Source organism: Pundamilia nyererei, unplaced genomic scaffold (genome assembly GCF_000239375.1).
Source record: "Pundamilia nyererei isolate P.nyererei 1_Seehausen unplaced genomic scaffold, PunNye1.0 scaffold00031, whole genome shotgun sequence".
Classification (NCBI taxonomy): domain Eukaryota; kingdom Metazoa; phylum Chordata; class Actinopteri; order Cichliformes; family Cichlidae; genus Pundamilia; species Pundamilia nyererei.
The window spans coordinates 2,923,610-2,942,024 of record NW_005187432.1 but is presented as its reverse complement, the minus strand read 5'-3'; the positions used below and the strand labels follow the sequence as shown (position 1 = coordinate 2,942,024).

At 38.7% G+C, this 18,415-nt stretch overlaps 1 protein-coding gene across 1 annotated transcript in view; it reads left to right on the top strand.

Annotated features, from left to right (window-relative positions):
- Positions 1-18,415, top strand: part of col11a1b (collagen, type XI, alpha 1b) — a 79,009-nt gene that overhangs the window by 33,109 nt on the left and 27,485 nt on the right. Inside the window, exons 14-40 of the mRNA XM_005729081.1 lie at positions 9-65; positions 507-560; positions 644-697; positions 1,069-1,122; positions 1,229-1,282; positions 1,999-2,052; positions 2,159-2,203; positions 2,941-2,994; positions 3,085-3,129; positions 4,120-4,173; positions 5,246-5,290; positions 5,481-5,534; positions 5,630-5,674; positions 6,320-6,373; positions 6,466-6,510; positions 7,422-7,475; positions 7,575-7,682; positions 8,611-8,664; positions 10,884-10,937; positions 11,981-12,025; positions 12,294-12,347; positions 12,751-12,795; positions 13,172-13,225; positions 13,362-13,415; positions 14,218-14,271; positions 14,549-14,656; positions 15,206-15,295. Of these exons, the coding sequence (XP_005729138.1) occupies positions 9-65; positions 507-560; positions 644-697; positions 1,069-1,122; positions 1,229-1,282; positions 1,999-2,052; positions 2,159-2,203; positions 2,941-2,994; positions 3,085-3,129; positions 4,120-4,173; positions 5,246-5,290; positions 5,481-5,534; positions 5,630-5,674; positions 6,320-6,373; positions 6,466-6,510; positions 7,422-7,475; positions 7,575-7,682; positions 8,611-8,664; positions 10,884-10,937; positions 11,981-12,025; positions 12,294-12,347; positions 12,751-12,795; positions 13,172-13,225; positions 13,362-13,415; positions 14,218-14,271; positions 14,549-14,656; positions 15,206-15,295 (1,542 nt within the window). The remainder of the gene's footprint in view (positions 1-8; positions 66-506; positions 561-643; positions 698-1,068; positions 1,123-1,228; positions 1,283-1,998; positions 2,053-2,158; positions 2,204-2,940; positions 2,995-3,084; positions 3,130-4,119; positions 4,174-5,245; positions 5,291-5,480; positions 5,535-5,629; positions 5,675-6,319; positions 6,374-6,465; positions 6,511-7,421; positions 7,476-7,574; positions 7,683-8,610; positions 8,665-10,883; positions 10,938-11,980; positions 12,026-12,293; positions 12,348-12,750; positions 12,796-13,171; positions 13,226-13,361; positions 13,416-14,217; positions 14,272-14,548; positions 14,657-15,205; positions 15,296-18,415) is intronic.

The following is an 18,415-nucleotide window of genomic DNA, read 5'->3' as shown; positions in this document are numbered from 1 at the left end:
ATCCACAGCTGACAATGAGAGGTCCTCCAGGGCCAGTTGGCATGGCAGGAAGATCTGGGCCTGTGGTAAGTGCTGTTTAACACACATTTGCACATTTTAAGCTTGAGAATAATTTGAACTTCTTATTGTCTACCATTCTCCTTAAATCCTTTATTGCTTCCTTCCACACTCGCCGATAATGTATCGACTCACTCATACCCACACACTACCACCAGTTTTGATTTAATTTCATCGATCTTTATCCATTTTAAATGATTGCAAATGACTTGCTTGTGATTTTTTTTATGTCTTGGTTGTGTCTTGGAAACGACCAGTGCTGTCATCCAGATGTTACATTTTGTGTGTTTACATCCACATTAGTTTCCATTCCAACCGGGATTATACTGATTTCCCAGTGAAATAATGAAATGACAAAATGTCTGGCATCACTGAAGATGTGTTCATTCACTAAAACAATCTTGGTGTGTGTTTTTGTATCTGTATTTTTTATTTTTCATTGTAAATAGGGTGGACCTGGTGCTCCTGGACTTAAAGGTGACAGTGGTGATACTGGGCCACAGGTAGGATGAAAATGCTTTGTTATATTATCTTTTCTTTAATTTTGTTATTGCTTGATTGAAATATTTATATATCTTTTCCATAGGGACCCAGAGGTCTACAAGGCCCAACTGGTCCACCAGGAAAATCAGGAAAAAGGGTAAGAGTACTTTCCCTAAGGTCTTAGGTCTCTATACTGTCAAGTTTTTAATGGTTAATCTTCTCCAGAACAATGTTGCATTATAATAGAAGAATATGTTTAAATTCCTCATATTTAATAAAATATGAACAGCACATACAGTTTCCAGAGAGAAAAGTCTGTTTCGTTTCAGGCATGGCTCCATTTCAAATAATTCAGCTGCACCCAATAATTGTCTGTTTAAACTCAAAGTTGTGTTTGTTTAAGCATGAAGTAGTTAAAAAATTTAAAGCATCATCACTTTGTTTATTTTCAGCAAATATCTGCAATAACTGAATATTTTTCAAATAAGATTTCTGTAGAACTTTACGTGATATCTGCATGTTCTCCAGGGTCGAAATGGAGCTGACGGTGCACGAGGAATGCCAGGAGAAGCGGGAGGCAAGGTAAACTGGCTACGTTTGAAACATTGTTTGGGCTTCGCTGTGTCTTCAAAGTGATACCTGTCATACTGATTGATACGCCTTACCAATTGTTGCCGTGCCTTTTCAGGGCGATCGAGGTTTTGATGGTCTCCCTGGTCTTCCCGGAGAGAAGGGACATAGAGTAAGTATCAAAGGAGCAAATCTGTCTCTTGTTAAATGCATAAAGTCAGAGGACAGACATCACAGAAGACTTATATCTGACTCCAAAAATAAAAATCCCAGAGTCCCAAAGTCATCTTTAGGCCCAAACACTTATTGCCCTTGAACGACGCATCGGTGCTGATTTGTCATTTAACGGCCACTCCATCCAAGTCATGTGCACCCCAGTGCTGACAGACATAACTTCTGAACCAGTGGAACTCATTAGGGCGTTTGACCCAGTTATGAAAGATGGGGTTAACTCAAAAACCACTTGGGCTGAGTTTAACCGGTCCTGGTGGTAGATGAAGACTGCTGATTTTAGTGTTTGTGTAACATGGGCTATATGGAGAGCCCAGAAAGAAAGGACAAAGATCACAGAGAGGTATTTCTAGACAGGGTTTCATGTCTTATCCTATACTAAGTAATTACAAGGCCAATCCCTTAACAGTATATAAATGGTGCAAACCATATAGGTCCATGCCAGTTGTGGTAACCGTGCTTACTGTAGATTAAAGGCAGCTTTGTTGCTGATTTTTTTTTAACAGCATTTTCTGTGTTTTCTCAATTTTTGGCTCGTGTTACGCCTTTTTAATTAAAGGATTGTTTCTTTTTTTTTTTCTTAGTTACGGAGATTCTTTCTTGACCCTAACATCCTAATGTTTTTTGATATCTCTCTTCTGTGATTGTTTTCCCCAGGGAGACCAGGGCTCGACAGGTCCTCCAGGACCCCCAGGAGAAGATGGCCCAAGAGTAAGACTCTAGCACTTTATTCAAAATCTAGCTGGTCATGTTGACATTTTTCTTCAAAATTACATAACATCTGTTAATAATCTACTATTTTCTTTTCTGACAAAAGGGTGAAGATGGCCAGGTTGGACAGAGAGGTGTGGCTGGAGAGATGGTAAGTGCATTTATTAGCTGTCAAAACAAGATTAAACCACCATGTCAAACATCAGAATTTGCTGAAAATATAACCATGTGCTCAATTTTCATACTAACACAGGTCTCATTCATCAACTTTCTTCTTTTCTTTTCTTGTTTAACTGATATAAACCTATAGCTCTGCAATCCTCTCTTTACTCCAGCTATAATGACGTTCCTCTCTGGGAAGGACCATTACCATTGTATTCTCGACCTTGCCATGGCAGAAAGGCTTTACATAACAGATCAGAAAATAGAACCATGAATGTGTTTTTCAGTCATTACTTTCCAGAAACTGACATATTCTGCCCAGTGCTCTTCAAATGGAGCATAGAGTTGCAATAGAAATAGTTTGCTCCCTGGTATACCCAAAAATAGCACAATCTTTTTAAAGGGCCAGTTGTGCAGAATTTCATCATCCACTGTCAATAGATGAAAGACTAAGTGCGCTCATTCTAAGTGTATAATTTTAGGCTTTTGACATGAGAAATTGCTCTCATGCGTATTCTGTGCAGTAGTTTTCATAGATGACCACATGAGGTCAGCATTTCACATGTGTGGGAAGTCGTAGAACATTGATGCCATAATTTAGGCATTTAATCTGCACAGATACACTGGAAATGCAAAAGCAAACAAATAAACAATCAGTATAAGAACTTTGTGTTTATGCATTAGTTTATACAGTTTTCTTCAGTTTATATTTGTCTTAAAATACAGGGTCCTAGAGGTTTGCTTGGCCCCAGAGGGTCTTCTGGCCCCGCAGGACAGCGTGTAAGTATAGTAAATCCTCATCACTTAATCTCCAAACTGTTTATCGTGTCCTATTTCTTCTTAAACAACATCAAAAACTGATCTCTTTAGGGTCTTCCTGGTCTTGATGGGCAACCTGGTCCTAAAGGAAATATGGTAAGAAATGTTTTCTTCATGTTAAAGATCAATGAATATGTACAGAACCAACTAAGCAGTTTGTTGAGCTTTTTTTTTTCTTTTTCTGCTGTATAACATGTCATTGGCTTTTAACCCCTGTTTACTCTAACAGGAATCAGGCCCTTTTAGTCATCAGATAATAGTTAAATCATGCTCCTCAGAGTTTCTGCCGTACTTTCTGCGCACTTAAGGGTTTAAATGGAAAAGTCTGTATGTCAATGGTCCCATCATGGATTTATCTTCCTGTAGGGTCTCAGTGGGATGTGTGAGTGAGGTTTGCAGATCAATGGTCAAGACAGTGAAACAAGCCCACATACTGTCTGTGGTCACTGAGTCAGCAAGGCAAAGAAACAACCAGCTGAAGAGGAGTATAGAACAATAGGCATTCAGTGTGTTTCTCATTAACGTCTTAAAGTTGGTGTTGAGCTCAACATTCCAAAAAACAAGAAACCTAAAATTACCACTACGATAGGACTTCCAGGAGGGTTTCTAAACAATTATGGCACACACAAAATTCTCCACCATATGGGGGTTTTTAGAGCACCTTTTACCGGAGGAACATAAGAACAGTGGGTGAATCTATTTAAATGCACTGTCAGGGAACCTGGAACACTGTGAATAGAGCCTCTTTATTTTGTTTGTTGTAACAGCTGGAGTAGATTTCACATGGGTCTCTTCTTTTGTTTTTTATGTATTTGCGTTGTGACATACTGAATCCCAACAGAAATGCCAAACAACTCATCACCATTCCGATTAGTTTTATACCTCATTACTTTCTCCATTTCGTACTTTGAGTGAATCAGATTGTTGTTTGACTGTTTTCAGTATGAAGTATCCAATTTCCCCTGGACTAGTTATTCTTCCATTGATAGTCGTGCGTAACAAAGCATACAGTTGGGAAAAAAATGCATTCATTGCGATCACTGGAGATATTTGCAACTTCATTTTTGTTTTCTTTCTTAAATGCAGGGTCCACAAGGAGAGGCAGGGCCTCCTGGGCAACAGGGTATGCCTGGTCCAAATGTAAGTTTTTTTCTTTGCTTTCTTGTTTTCTGTATCTGTCTCTTTATTTAAAACTTTACTGATTAGTCAGTCTCTCTGACTGCTTCTCCAACTGTCTCCTTTTCTCTCTCTCATCCTCCTTTTGCTCCCTTCCTTTTAATGCTCTATCCTCTCTCTGCCATATCCACTGTGCAGCAGGGAACCCGATGACCTCAAATGATCAGTTGCACCTCTGCTTTTTCAATCAAAAGTCCATAGATGTGTTTTTTTCTTTTCCTTCCTCTCGCTTCTCCCTCTATGACGTTCATTTCTTTAGCTGCTGTAATTCTGACAGAAAACTCACACTGAGGAAGAGTGAAAGATTTCCAATAACACTGTTTTGTTATTTCCACAAAAAAGAGCATCTCTTGTGTCCAGTTAAGATTGGACATGTTGTACTCATTTGACAGAACTTAACCTAATTACAATGTCCAGTTGGTGAAAAATATTCCATTATTGAGTCATATTTAATACAAAACAGTGCTCTCGTTATTTTATCCAGGGCTAAATGGCCATTGCCAGGTAAGATTTTCAGTCGTGCTGACACTTGCAGCCTGAACAGGATGACGTCATTCTCTTGGAAAGTATTAGTAGGAACCTGTCCTGATGGTATACAGGTTGAATAAATAACTCTTTCTTTTTAGTTAATACCTGGCTAAAGTCAAACTGATGCCTTCCAGTGAAAGCATTGGCCCCTTGAAAAATAACACAGCTTGCTTCTAAGAAAAACTGCTATTAACATTTTATTCTTTGCTGGTTGAATTGTCAAGAAGTCTCCAAGAAGTGTGCCTTTAAAATCACTGCAGAAAATAATAAACCATTTATAGAGCTGAATAAATAGGTCTGAACTTGTTGGAAAAGGTAAAATGATTGGAATAATGAAAGGGAAAAAAGAAAATCTGTTACAACCAAGCAAGTGACGCATAGCACACCATAAAATAGGGTATATGTTTCCCCAAATGGACATATCAGGTGTTTGTTTTTATTCAAAATGAATCACTTCTTTTCCCACATCATTTAAGCCTTCTTAAATATGATCTGCATTACCTTTCAGGGTCTCATTGGTCCTCAAGGTCCAATCGGGCCTCCTGGTGAAAAAGTAAGTAAAGCCAGTTCCCTCTTAGTCCTCCCCCACAACTGCAAATGTTTCAGTCAGGACCTCTTAAGTGATTTTGCAGACATACTGCTGAGCTATAGGCCTTACTCGCCTCTCTAAAAGTAGCTATCTGTGTGTCTGTATCTCCCCCTCTATCTGCTTCTCTTTCTATCTGTTTCCTTTCTCTTTGTAGGGACCTCAAGGGAAGCAAGGTCTGCATGGCCTAGCTGGTGCCGATGGCCCTCCTGTGAGTAACACATCTGATTACTTTTTCATTTTTTCTGTCATCTTGACAAAATCCTAAAGACCAACTGTTGAAAATCTCTAAACATCCTTCCGTAGGGTCACCCAGGAAAAGAGGGTCCTCCAGGCGAGAAAGGAGCAGCTGTAAGTATGATGCAAGTTGGTGCTAATTTAGTGTTACAGAGAAGTGTCTCATTACAGCTGTTCCTAAAATGTATCAAAAGTAGCACAACAAAGGAAGGGGTGGGGGGAGGTCTGGCAGTCTTGTCAGATGCAGTTTAGTCTGCATAGTGCGCCTCAAGGTTAAATGTAGGCAGGCAATTCAGATGCTATCACGTAAATTGCCTCTGAAAATACCAGACCCACACATAGTGGCTTGTGATTAGTCACTTTGTTCTGTGTTACAAACCACAGTAAGCTGGCATTAACATACTCAGAGTTTTTATTGAGTGAGTAAAGAGGTTTTACAGTATTATTTCATGGATTTTTAAACACTAAATACTCTCATTTTAGATAGCATGATAAAAACTGAATAAAAGACTGAATAAAAGATACAGTATTACTATTCTTTATAAGTATTAATAATAGTGTAATATGTTAATAATACGGTATTATCAGTGTTAATATTGAAATTGTGCTATTATATGCAATTTGCAGTTTAACTTGTGAAATGTCTTTTCTTTCCTGTCCTGTCAAATTAGCATTGTTAGCTTTTATTTATTAACCTAAATATCTACAGAGTTACAGAATTTTCTCATTTTTTCCTGTTTTATTTCTTTAAATCGTTAGGGCCATCCAGGTCCTATGGGATCTATCGGCTACCCTGGGCCTCGCGGTGTGAAAGTATGTGCCATTGCAGACATACAATACCACCTGCCATGAAAAGTTTCCCTAAAGTTTTCCCTAAACTTCTTTTTTTTTTTCACTTTTTTCAGGGCGCTGAGGGAATTAGAGGCCTTAAAGGTGACAAAGGAGAAAAGGTAAACACTGCTCCAGCCTCTTTTTTACCCACCCTTGTTGACAGATGTCATTCTTTTGAAAATGGACCCATCAGAGTAGTAATTTCTTCCCAAATGAGGCTTTCTTCGAATCCAGCAAGTGGAAAAACTCTTAAAGGCACATCACACTGGCAGTTAAACCCTCGTGCCACTGAGCTGTAATGGAGTGTGGAACATTAAACTAGAATGAGGCTGCTTTGTAGAGCGGTCTCAGTGCAGATGGATCTGTTTCCATTCTTTCCTGAGATTGCATTGGTTGAACTTATCCCATTGCTCGCTCTGTGTAAGTTTTAGGGTCTTTTGTCAGATTATTAAATCCCATTTTCCCATCACTTTAAAATTCATAGCATGTTCTTAGAAAATCATCTACTTTCATGCTTCTGCCTTAATAAAATCCAGTGGCATAGCTCTTCTTACCCATGCAAAGTTACGATTTGACTTAGTTGTGATTTATTAGTATTTGGTTTAGTGGTTTCATGCATCGTGATATCTCTGAATACTGACATCAGTAGCGGAAGCAAAGAATAAAAACGACAAAATATTGAAAACTGCTTTCTCAACTTGAACCACCAGGTGTCAGCAAAATAACTTCAAAACTCCCTGTGTCAATGCTTCATTTAAACGACCACTAGATGTCACTATAAATCTTTCTTATAGAGTCCTGACACTCTTCAACATGTAACTTTCATACACAAAGCCTTTTGTGGTAAACTGTCACTGTGATTTTGTCACTTAAATAACAATACAGCTAAGTGGGTTCTTTTTCCACTATACATATCTTAGCTACTTATAGCTAACATAGCTTAGCTGTCATATGATATATTATATTTGATCAATTTTGTATCTTAAACTCTTAGTTTTAAACATGAGTGCTTGGCGTCTTTTGTCTTTAGGGAGAAGATGGATTTCCAGGATTTAAAGGTGACATGGGGCTCAAAGGTGACAAGGTAAACCATCATCTCCAAAATGACAGCTGAGGTTTGCAGTTACAGAGTCTGACAGGACAATTAAAAAACATTTTTTACTTTTGTTTTGGCTGTCTTTAGGGTGAAAATGGCGTACTAGGGCTCAGAGGAGAGGATGGCCCTGAGGGTCCTAAGGGAAAGTCAGGACCGACTGGGGAGTCTGGCCCTATGGGGTCAGCTGGAGAGAAGGTAAGGAGCCAATACCTACAGGAACTGAAATATAAAATCTCAGATTCCTGTTTAATGTTTTTTGTTGTGCTGAAGTTGAAGTTCATCTATAACTGTGTAAGATAAAGTTGTGCGAGTGCAATTTTATAACTTTTCATTATAACACATATTACATAGGTACTTTATTATCCAGTCTTCAGACTTTATTACTTTGCAGCCACCTGTCTTCAGCACTAGAACAGTCCTATCCATGAACTTTCTTCATGGAGCTGTCATCTTTCTTACGTCATACTTTAGTCTAACACACTCTTATTGACATAACAAGTAAATATCACTAGAACTATAACAAGATTTACATCACAGTTGTGTATCCTAAAGTAGGTGGGCACTCTTTTATACTAGCCATATTCTAATGAAAAATACAGTAATAAACTTGATCAAGAGCTTATCTGTAAATATTAAAAAGTTATCTTTACCTCCTAGGACCTGGCGTCCACATATGTGGACATCACATTTTCTGTTATTTAGACCAAAATACTCAAGGGCCTGATATCCACTTACGAGGACATTATACTGCTACTGTTATATTGAAATTTGAAACAAATATCCTCATATGTGGCTCTCATTTTTCTTAGAAACAAAAATCAGGTTAAACATGTTTTTTAAAAGCTTGTGGGATAGTTGCTTCAGATTCTGTGTAAATCTTAATGACCATACGCCATCCGAGATGACCAGATTGGACCAAAGTGAATTCACAATTAGCAGAAAAGCCTCTGCATGGATCATGTCAGTTTCATAAATGTGGGATTGAAAACCTTCACATGCCAGAAATAAAATTTTATATTTTACAATGCTTCTGTGAATTTCAATGAAGTTTACAGGTCTGACTGCCAGTGTTTGTAAATGTCAATTGATTCCCTTTATGTTGTTTTTTTCTTCTTTTTTTTAGGGAAAACTTGGAGTTCCTGGATTGCCTGGTTACCCTGGAAGACAAGGGCCAAAGGTGTGTGACATAGATTTTCCCTTTTTATCCAATACTGAAGATAATTTCCAGCTGTAGGTGTTCAGTGTCTTGGTCAAGGGCAGTGTAGATGGTTGACAACACAGCATGACTGTCACTGTGTTTACTCACTATTCAGCTTCAGTATCAAGCTGTTTGTATGTGTGTATCTGTGCACAGACTCCATGTGTTTACATATATGAATGTACAGAAATCTATATTGATTTTCTCTATGACTTCACAACATTTTGTTGGCTGATCAGCACTGACCCATATCTAAACCTCTTACCACGTGCCTTTCAAAAACCTGATGACTCACACATTCATAAACACAAATCCAAGCAGACACCTACTGTACACTCTCCAGGCCTCTTTTAGAAGCCGTAACTGGCACGGTCACCTGCTGTAGTCATCAGCTGTCCGCCCTCCTTAAAATCCAGGAATACTCCAACAGCTGACCATTGTGCCACGGCATCACTATCACAATGTGCTGCTGCAGCTGGTTCCTCTCTGCTGCTGTCAGCACTGACACCCTCGCACTGATACGATGGGTCAGATACAACTTGTCTTAGAGCATCCATTTAGGAACTGCTCTGTTAATGTCAGCAAAATGTGAGCTGTGGATATTCCTGAAATTGAGTAAGCTACAAAATACATTTGAAATTTCTAAACTGTATATTTTGGTAATTTGTATTTACTTTTTAAAATCATTTACTGTCTATGCTAACTAGAATGGAGCTTTTCAAGATTTGACATTTTACAATTGTGTAATAGACAGAGTACAGTAAAGGTTATTCAGTGCTAGTAATCATAGCAAAACCAACAAATATAGTCCTCAAAGGATAATAAAGACATCCTGACTTTTCAAATACATAGACTAAATATTTTTAAATAATTTTTTAATATATATTTGTCTGGAACCCAACCGTCCTTTTTGGACTTCCATAGTTCCCAAAAACTAAATTCTGTTCCCAAAATAGATCATGTGCTGTATGAGACAGAACCTGCTCGTCCCATGTTTCCATTGCAAAGTATCAACAGTGTTATAAAATGTCAAATCGTCCTCAGAAGTATGTTCAGGGTCAAAGTCTTGGCCCATTAACAGCCTTTATCCCCCTCAATCAGCCTGTGCATGAATCCCTCCAATGGCTGTGTTTTTGGCTGCTGCACCCCATCACTCTCTGTTAACAGCTTTCCCACACTGTTAATTCTGGATGCCATTTGCAAGAGCTTCAGTAGTCTTATCTCCATGGTGCAAGTCGTGCTTGTCCAGTACCAGCTCTCCTTTCAGTTTACCATAACTGCACCTCTGTGAAAAACAAATTAAGCAGCATAGATGTCCCTTTCCTGCTGTCTCCACAATGTTGAGCTGTTTACTTCTTGCGTTTCTGCCCACGCTGCCCTGTTGTGGCGCCCTTGCCCATACTGCACAGAATTATTCCTTGTATACATATGCATGTGTGCAATAATGAGCACTATGGATACCGCATAGTGCATCATACTGTGCATCAGAGAGCGTTTTAAACTCAACACACCCATATATGCCCGTGACCTTGGAGCACAGCTGGGTCAGAGAAATGTTTAACTTAAATTGGTTGAACGTATAATTATGCTGCCTAATTCTGCATGAAGGGAAGCTATATTGGTAAGCTGCTTGGTACTCCTGTTAATTCATCCAACAGTGATTACACTCCTAGTATTTGTTTGACTGGCACCATTCTCATTATCAGACAGCACAGCCTGCAAAAGTCCACTAACTAAATTGCTGATGGGTAACAAAGAGAATCCACCGTTTCCGTTTTCTTTGTCTTTATTTACTCACACTGCCAGTTTTATCTTCCTCCTCACTAGACACTTTGCTAACAACCTAACGACACCTTTGTCTGTCTGTCTGTGTGTCAGAAAGTGTCAAAGTGACCGGGTTCTTTTGATGCCTTAAAAAGAAGGTGTTCATTTTTCTAAGGGGATGACAAACTATAAACTGCACACCCACTGATATGAATCGGCTGGCAAGTTAGTCTTTTATGTGGAAGGACTGTACAGTTTCTTATTAATTAGCCCTGTTCAGTAAAGTGCAAAAGGACTGCTGCTACTTCTTCTATAGTCTCACTGACATTGTTACAGGGCAGAGTGTTATTTTATGCTCTCGAATATGTGAATGTATTTCTCCTTTTGCTCACTCAGTCCTTCTCTCTGACTTTTTTTCTCTACTTGCCCTGCAGGGCTCCAATGGCTTTCCTGGATTCCCTGGGGCAAACGGCGAGAAAGGAACAAGGGTGAGGAAAAAAAAAATTAAATACATGCATACAGAGTCACTCAGCTTTCCTAGTGATCAAGGGGCATCTTACATCTTAAAAGGACACACATACGATTAAACTTTGACACTGCTACCCTGGATATGGTAGAAAACAAATAAATAGATCTGCCTACTCTACTGTATGTGTTAAAAAAATCCCAACTTGATTCCAATACATTCAAATTAACTCTGAAATTTGTACAAAAATATGTACATGACCATCGGCTTCCAAAACAATCAATCTGCTGCTGTAAGAGTCTTCTGATATTGACTTGATGCATGCTCAATCATCCAGGTGAGTGAATCCCAAAATGTTTATTCTGTTCATCTGGACATCTGGCCATCCAACTGACTTCTTCAGTCTCAGGTGACTGCAGGTTTCCCCAACTTTATAAACAGTACATTTGCACAATAACTGAACCTAGCCTACCAAAGGGTCTGATTTTGACTCTTATAGCAATTTACTTTCTTTTAGCCACAGGATCAGTGAGGACTGTCATCCTATTTTATAACAAAGCTGTTGGAATGTCTTTGAGGTCAAGGCTCAGTGCAGGCTTTCAACACTAACTCTGTCGCGCTACAAAGGCCGTACCCAGAAGACTGCTGTAAAGATGTACTGTAGGTCTTCATGGAGGACTGACAACTATATTCAGCTGTGTGAATGAAACTAGTGAGTGTTTGAGCCAAAGGGATGAGAGTGAGGGTTTCAGAATGAAGCTGGTTATTATTGACAAGAGAAACTGCGCTCATACAGACATTGAGAAGCAGACATGCTCGGCCCCAGCATGCTAGAACCGACAGCTAGTTCAAACTGTCGAGTGTCTATGGGTAACCACTTACAGCATCAATTTGTTTATTTATTTTTGTCCTAAAGTGCTGTTTCCCTGACTCAAACTCCTGGAACAGTTGCTTCTGTCTGATGATGGCTCAGCTAAAACTTCCCAAACAGGATATTAAGAAGTATTAAATTAGGTGATGCGTGATTTTTGTCCTAAATCAAAACTTTTGTTTTTCTGTTTTCAGGGAATTGCTGGCAAATCTGGCCCTAGAGGGCAACGTGGCCCAACGGTAGGCAATTCATCTGTCTGCCAGCTCAGCCTGAGCTCTCCACATAAATGATGTATTGTGTTTAAATGAAAATCTCATCCTTTAAAGGGCTGTCTATGGGGTTTATGTGTTTTTTGTTTTCTGAAAAATGCAGTAGGTAGAGAATTTTAGAGAGGGGCAGGGATGGCAATTGCCCTTAAATAAAATTATTCTTAGGATTTGCTTCTTATTGTTTCACGCTTTCTAAAACTGAACTTATTATTTCTGTAAATATATTTAATGAATTTAGGGTCCACGCGGTGGCCGTGGTGCTAGAGGACCAACAGGAAAGCCGGGTGCTAAGGTAAGTGCCCATTTCAGGTTTTTAAAGGCAGTTTGCCTGATATAAAATATCTCTTTATGTTTATGTTTTTGTATGGAGCATGATTAAAATCAGTAGTTTGGTACAGCTGCTATGTGAAATACATGTTACTGTGCTCATGTATTATACATAAGTTATTATACATAGTACTGTATGTGTGTCTGTTGAAAGTCTTACATAAATATAGAGCTACCTAAATATAAAATTATAGTGTATCAACATTATAAAACATAGTTCCCCTTTGGTAAATAAATGTGCATGCATGCACACCTTGACTTGATGTGTAACCTCAGTATCAATGATTTGCATGAATTTGATTCATATTTCACACTACTTGTGTTGATGAAGTTCACAAAATTGCTCTGTACCCTGTCTATCTCCTCAGGGCAACTCAGGCAATGATGGACCTCCCGGCCTGCCAGGGGAGCGGGTTAGTATTGGATTTTGTTTGATCAGCCACTCTTGTTTTGCACACAGACTCTGTGACACCAAAAGTATATCAGGTGGATTGAACTTAAACTTGAACTCAGAGTGAATTGTAACTTTTTGTAATTTCAGTGAAGCACTTAGATTTTAAATCCTTCGGCTAGTTAATTTTAAATGAGCAACCTTATACTTATTTGTGTAACCTAATTTGTGTCACAAAAAGCCAGCAAATTCATAATGAACGAGGCAGTGCTATTTATTTCTTAACAGCAACAGTGAAACAGCTAGGTTTCTCAGTGTGAATCTAATTATATTCCATTTACATGTTGTGGTTGTCATTCGCTATTCTGACTGCTTGATTTATTTTCTTTTCATTTCAGGGACCTCAAGGACCACAGGGACCTGTCGGTTTCCCTGGACCCAAAGGACCTAATGTAAGTAGCTGCTGTCAAGCTGTCAGTGAGCTGGCACCATCCACAACCATGTTGATGCTTTTCATGCAAGCTTTTCAAATATTAATACACACCTGATATCTTGATTCTTCTGAACTATCCACCTGTTCAACTCCAGGGCCCACCAGGGAAAGACGGGCTACCTGGTCATCCTGGACAGCGGGGAGAAACGGTTAGTGGGTAGTTTTGTACATTAACACCTTGTGTTGTGATGTTGTGAAGTCACGTATTGCGTCTTTCAGCCTCTCAAATAGCTACAGTTAGTGTATTTCAATGATGTTGAAGTAAAGATTGGGGTCTTTTTACTTTTAATGAATACTTTTTTAAATGTTTTTTTACAAAAGGTAAACAAGTAACATCGCTAGGAGTAGCAGAAATAGGATATTGGCATGACAACGAGCTGATTAAGTGCAGCATCTGTAATGCTGAAGTCCACTCATTATCTTTTCTTGCTTCTTTAGTGGTATACAGTCCTATATTGTCTAATTGGTTTTGTGTTTACATCTCCATAATTTGCTGTATTATGAGAGTCAGCACCTCTGATATTTTTAAGCATTACATTTTGTATGCATAAGGACTTCTTCTGCTTCTGAAGAAAGAACAACCAAACTTGGATCTTGTTTACTGCACAGGTTTTACAGGCGCTTCATACTGAAAAAGCAAGTGACTGTCTATGTGTGTTTTTTTTTAGCCTTCACTGAATAGTATTAATTAAGTATTACTATGCAAGCACTTTTACAGTGGTATTAAAAAGCTTTGAAAAAGTCAAGATTTAACTTGCTTATACCTGCAGGTGCCAGGTTTAGGGTGTGAGAAATATTTTGTCAGCTTAACTATACATTACAGTGTAGTGTAGTTAAAACTGACTTTCTTTATGACCTAATGTTTACCTATTGTACAACACAAAGATGTCAGTAAATCAAATATTAAAATTTGTCCAGTAATATCTTTGATATCTCTGACATCTTCCTCAGGGCTTCCAAGGGAAGACTGGACCTCCGGGGCCTGGAGGAGTGGTTGGACCACAGGTAGATATTCAGCGAATGTCATCATTACCTCCTCTGTTGTGCACATATATTCTGTGTTTCTAGTTTAGGAGTTATGGATTACAGAAATCTAGGTATATATCAGTAATAATAGCTTATCCTAAAAATAGTAATTAGAATGCATCAGATGGTTTTCAAATAATCAGTGTTGCTGATCATCATTTTGGAGTAACTATGAAGACCCTGGAATTATAGGAATTATATTTTACATACATTTTATAGTTGATTAACCTTAATGTGTCGTGTTTGTCCTTGAAAGGGACCAACTGGAGAGACAGGACCAAGTGGAGAGCGAGGACACCCTGGCTCTCCTGGTCCACCTGGTGAACAAGGTCTACCTGGAGCTGCTGGAAAAGAGGGTGGAAAGGTAAATGACCATGCATTCAAATTCAGATAAATATAGGTCAAAACTTCTTTGATTATACAGAAAGCCTTGTTAAATAGTGCATCTGTCTACTTTAGTGTTATTTAAAATTATTGTTCTTTTAGCAACTTACAGAATTCATTTTTGTTCTTAACATGCTTTTTTCACCCCAGTTTAACAGCTTTGTAACCCACATATATTGGTATAATAGTGTGTAGGTAAACTGAAATACACTGATAAAACTATTTAACAACCACATGTTTCTTTTTTTTGGGGTGGGGGGGTTGTTCAATGTCCAGTCTGTGCTAGTCTTAATTATTCTTTGGATAGCTCTATGTTTACTGGCCTACATTTTCTTTTTTTGCCATTACATTTTAATCACTTGCTATTGTTCCCGCATAATTACGTATAATTTTAGCTGTTATCATGAGATCAATCTTTTTTTTCTGTCATTCTCACAGATTGAGCTCTTCTTTGTTTTCACATAAAGGAACTCTGCCTTTCATGATTACCCAATGTCAGTTAACTGACTTATTCTCTTTCCCTCTGTAGGGTGATCCAGGTCTTCAGGGTCCTAGCGGCAAGCCAGGACCTGCTGGCCTGAGAGGTTTCCAAGGTGCAAGAGGTCTTCCAGGGGCCATGGTAACACAGAGACCTCCCACAGATTAATACATTAACGCAAACATACTTAACATGTCCACATGAAACTGTGCCATCCCACATCCTGAGCATCCACCCAGCTGAATTTAGCTCCAAACTCCAATTACCAGGCTAACAACCTGCTGTTAAACCAAATGTCACACTTGGCAGTGGACCTGACTGAACGTTACAGAATGGGCTTTCATAGAACTGAGAGGATTCAGTAATACACAGATTGATATATTTTATCATTACTGGTGTCAGCAATTTTAAAAATATGTTTTGTTTTTTTCCAATGTGGCTATGACATAAAGAATGTCCCTCTAATCAGCACTATGCTGCATGTCGTAGGCATGAATTTCCTCATTTAGAATTGCACTAGTGGAGCTTATAAGGAATTCGTGTTTAGTTTTCTATCAAAGAATGAGTCAGATCCCTTTGATTCTGATTCAAACCCACAACTTACTGACTGCATCTCATGCACTCTAGCCTTCTGCATAACCTGAATTAATTCTCAATAAGAGTGGGTGTGAGTGAGAAAAAGTTCAAGGTCAGGGAGGATGCTGACTGAGGATCAACTTGAGGAACTGTGGTTGAAGCTCATTTCAAGGCTGACCATTAAGAGAGCGCATGACAGCACTGCTCAGACTTATTGCAGCCGTTATGTTTGTCCCATGTGTGCTAAGGAATGGCTTTCCTTTTATAACGGGAGTACACATATACTGTGTGAAAAAAAAAAAAAACTCACACAACCTCCCACTCTGTCAAAGTGATTTCATCCACACTCAGAAACAGACACACATGGATATGTGCACTTCTTGTATTAGTGAAAATAAAAGCATAAATCTTCAATTCAGTTCAGTTTAATTTATATAGTGTTAAACCACATCAACAGTTGCCTCAAGGCACTTTATATTGTAAGGTAAAGATCCTACAATAATACACAGAAAACAGAGAAAACCCCAGCAATCATATGACCCCCTATTAGTAAGCATCAGTGGGAAGAAAAAACTCCCTTTTAACAGGAAGGAACCTCCGGAAGAACCAGGCTCAGGGAGGGGCGGCATCATCCGCGACTGGTTGGAAGTGAGGGGAGGAAGACAGGAGAAAGGCATGCTGTGGAAGAGAGCCAGAGATTAATAGTAACTAATAATTAAATGCAGAGAGGTGTATAAATGCATAGTGAGTCAAAAAGGTGACTGAAGAAGAAACACCCAGTGCATCATGGGAATCCCCCAGCAACCTACACCTATTGGAGCACATAAGGAAGGATTCAGGGTTACCTGATCCAACGCTAACTATATGATTTATCAAAAAGGAAAGTTTGAAGCCTAATATTAAAAATAGAGAGGGTGTCTGTCTCTTGAATCCTAAATGGAAGCTGGTTTCACAGAAGAGGGGCCTGAAAGCTGAAAGCTTTGCCTCCCATTATACTTTTAAATACTCTAGGAACCCCAAGTAAGACTGCAGTGTGGAAGTGTAGTGCTCTAATGGGGTGATGCGGTACTATAAAGTCATTAAGATAAAATGGGGCCTGATTATTCAAAACCTTTTATTTGAGGAGCAGGATTTTAAATTTGATTCTGGATTTAATAGGGAGCCAGTTAAGGGAAGCCAATATAGGAGAAATATGCTCTCTCTTTCTAGTCCCTGTCAGTACTTCTGCCACAGATAAACTCAAGGCTTTTCAGGAAGTTTTTTTTTTTAGGACATCCTAATAATAATGAATTACAGCAGTCCAGCCTAGAAGTAATAAATGCATGAACTAGTTTTTCAGCATCATTCTGAGACATGACATATCATTTCTCAATATTGTACAATATGGAAAAAAAGCAATCCTACATATTTATTTAATATGCACATTGAAGGACATATTCTTATCAAAAACGACTCCAAGGTTCCTCACAATGTTACAAGATTCAAAGATAATGCCATCCAGAGTAAGCATCTGGTTATATGCCATATTTGTAAGACTTTTTGGACAGAGTACAATAACCTCAATTTTATCTGAATTTAGAAACATAAAATTAGAGGTAATCCAGGTCTTTATGTCTGTAAGAAATTCCAAGTTTACCTAATTGGTGTGTGTTATCTGGCTTAATAGGAAGATAAAGTTGTGTGTCACCTGCATAGTAGGGAAAAATTATGCTATACCTTCTGATGCCTAAGAGAAGCATGTATAATGTAAACACAATTGGTTCTAGCACATAACCCTGTGGAACTCCATAATTAACCTCAGCGTGTAAAGAGGACTCTCCATTTATATGAATAAATTGGAGCCTATTAGATAGATATGATTCAAACCACTGCAGTGCAGTACCTTTAATACCTACAGGATGCTCTAATGCTCTAAAATGTTATGGTCAACAATGCTGAATGGTGCACTGAGGTCTAGCAGGACAAGCACTGAGATGTGTCCACTGTAGGAGGCCATAAAAAGATCATATGTAACCTTCACATACTGTTTTACAGCTAGTTTTTCAAGAATTTTTGAGATAAAAGGAAGGTTGGAGACTGGCCTATAATTACCTAAGACAGCTGGGTGAAGCGATAGCTGTTTAAGTAACAGTTTAGGTATTGCCAGCTTGAAGGCCTCTGGTACATTAGAGATAGGTTGATCATTTTTAAGACTGAAACATTCGTTATTGGTAGGACCTCTTTGAAATGACTGAAATTAACTCGGAAAGATCAGTTTGAGAAAAAGAGTTTAAACCTTTTTCCTTTTGCAGAGTAAGTGTAGACAGACACACACCACACACACGCACACACATACAAATATACATATTGCCACTGAGCACACACAGTTTATTTTTCTTTTTTTATGGGCATAGAGACACACACACACACACACACACACACTCTTCATCACATCGCTCAGTCTTAAAGAAAGGCATAGTGACGATATATGAGCCAATAAATAACTTTTTGTCTGTCCAGCAAAGAAAGATCCTTCCAGTCTTCTAATGCACCGTGGTGAAATGTGGAAGTGGAGAGCCTGCTTGGCAGCCTCTGCACCCCCTGGCTCTGTTGAAGCTTGTAAATTAGTTATTATAATGAAAGTCTTTACAGCCTCTGGTGAACTGTGTTTTCCATAAGCAGTCTCAGCCTCCTGGCCCTGTGATT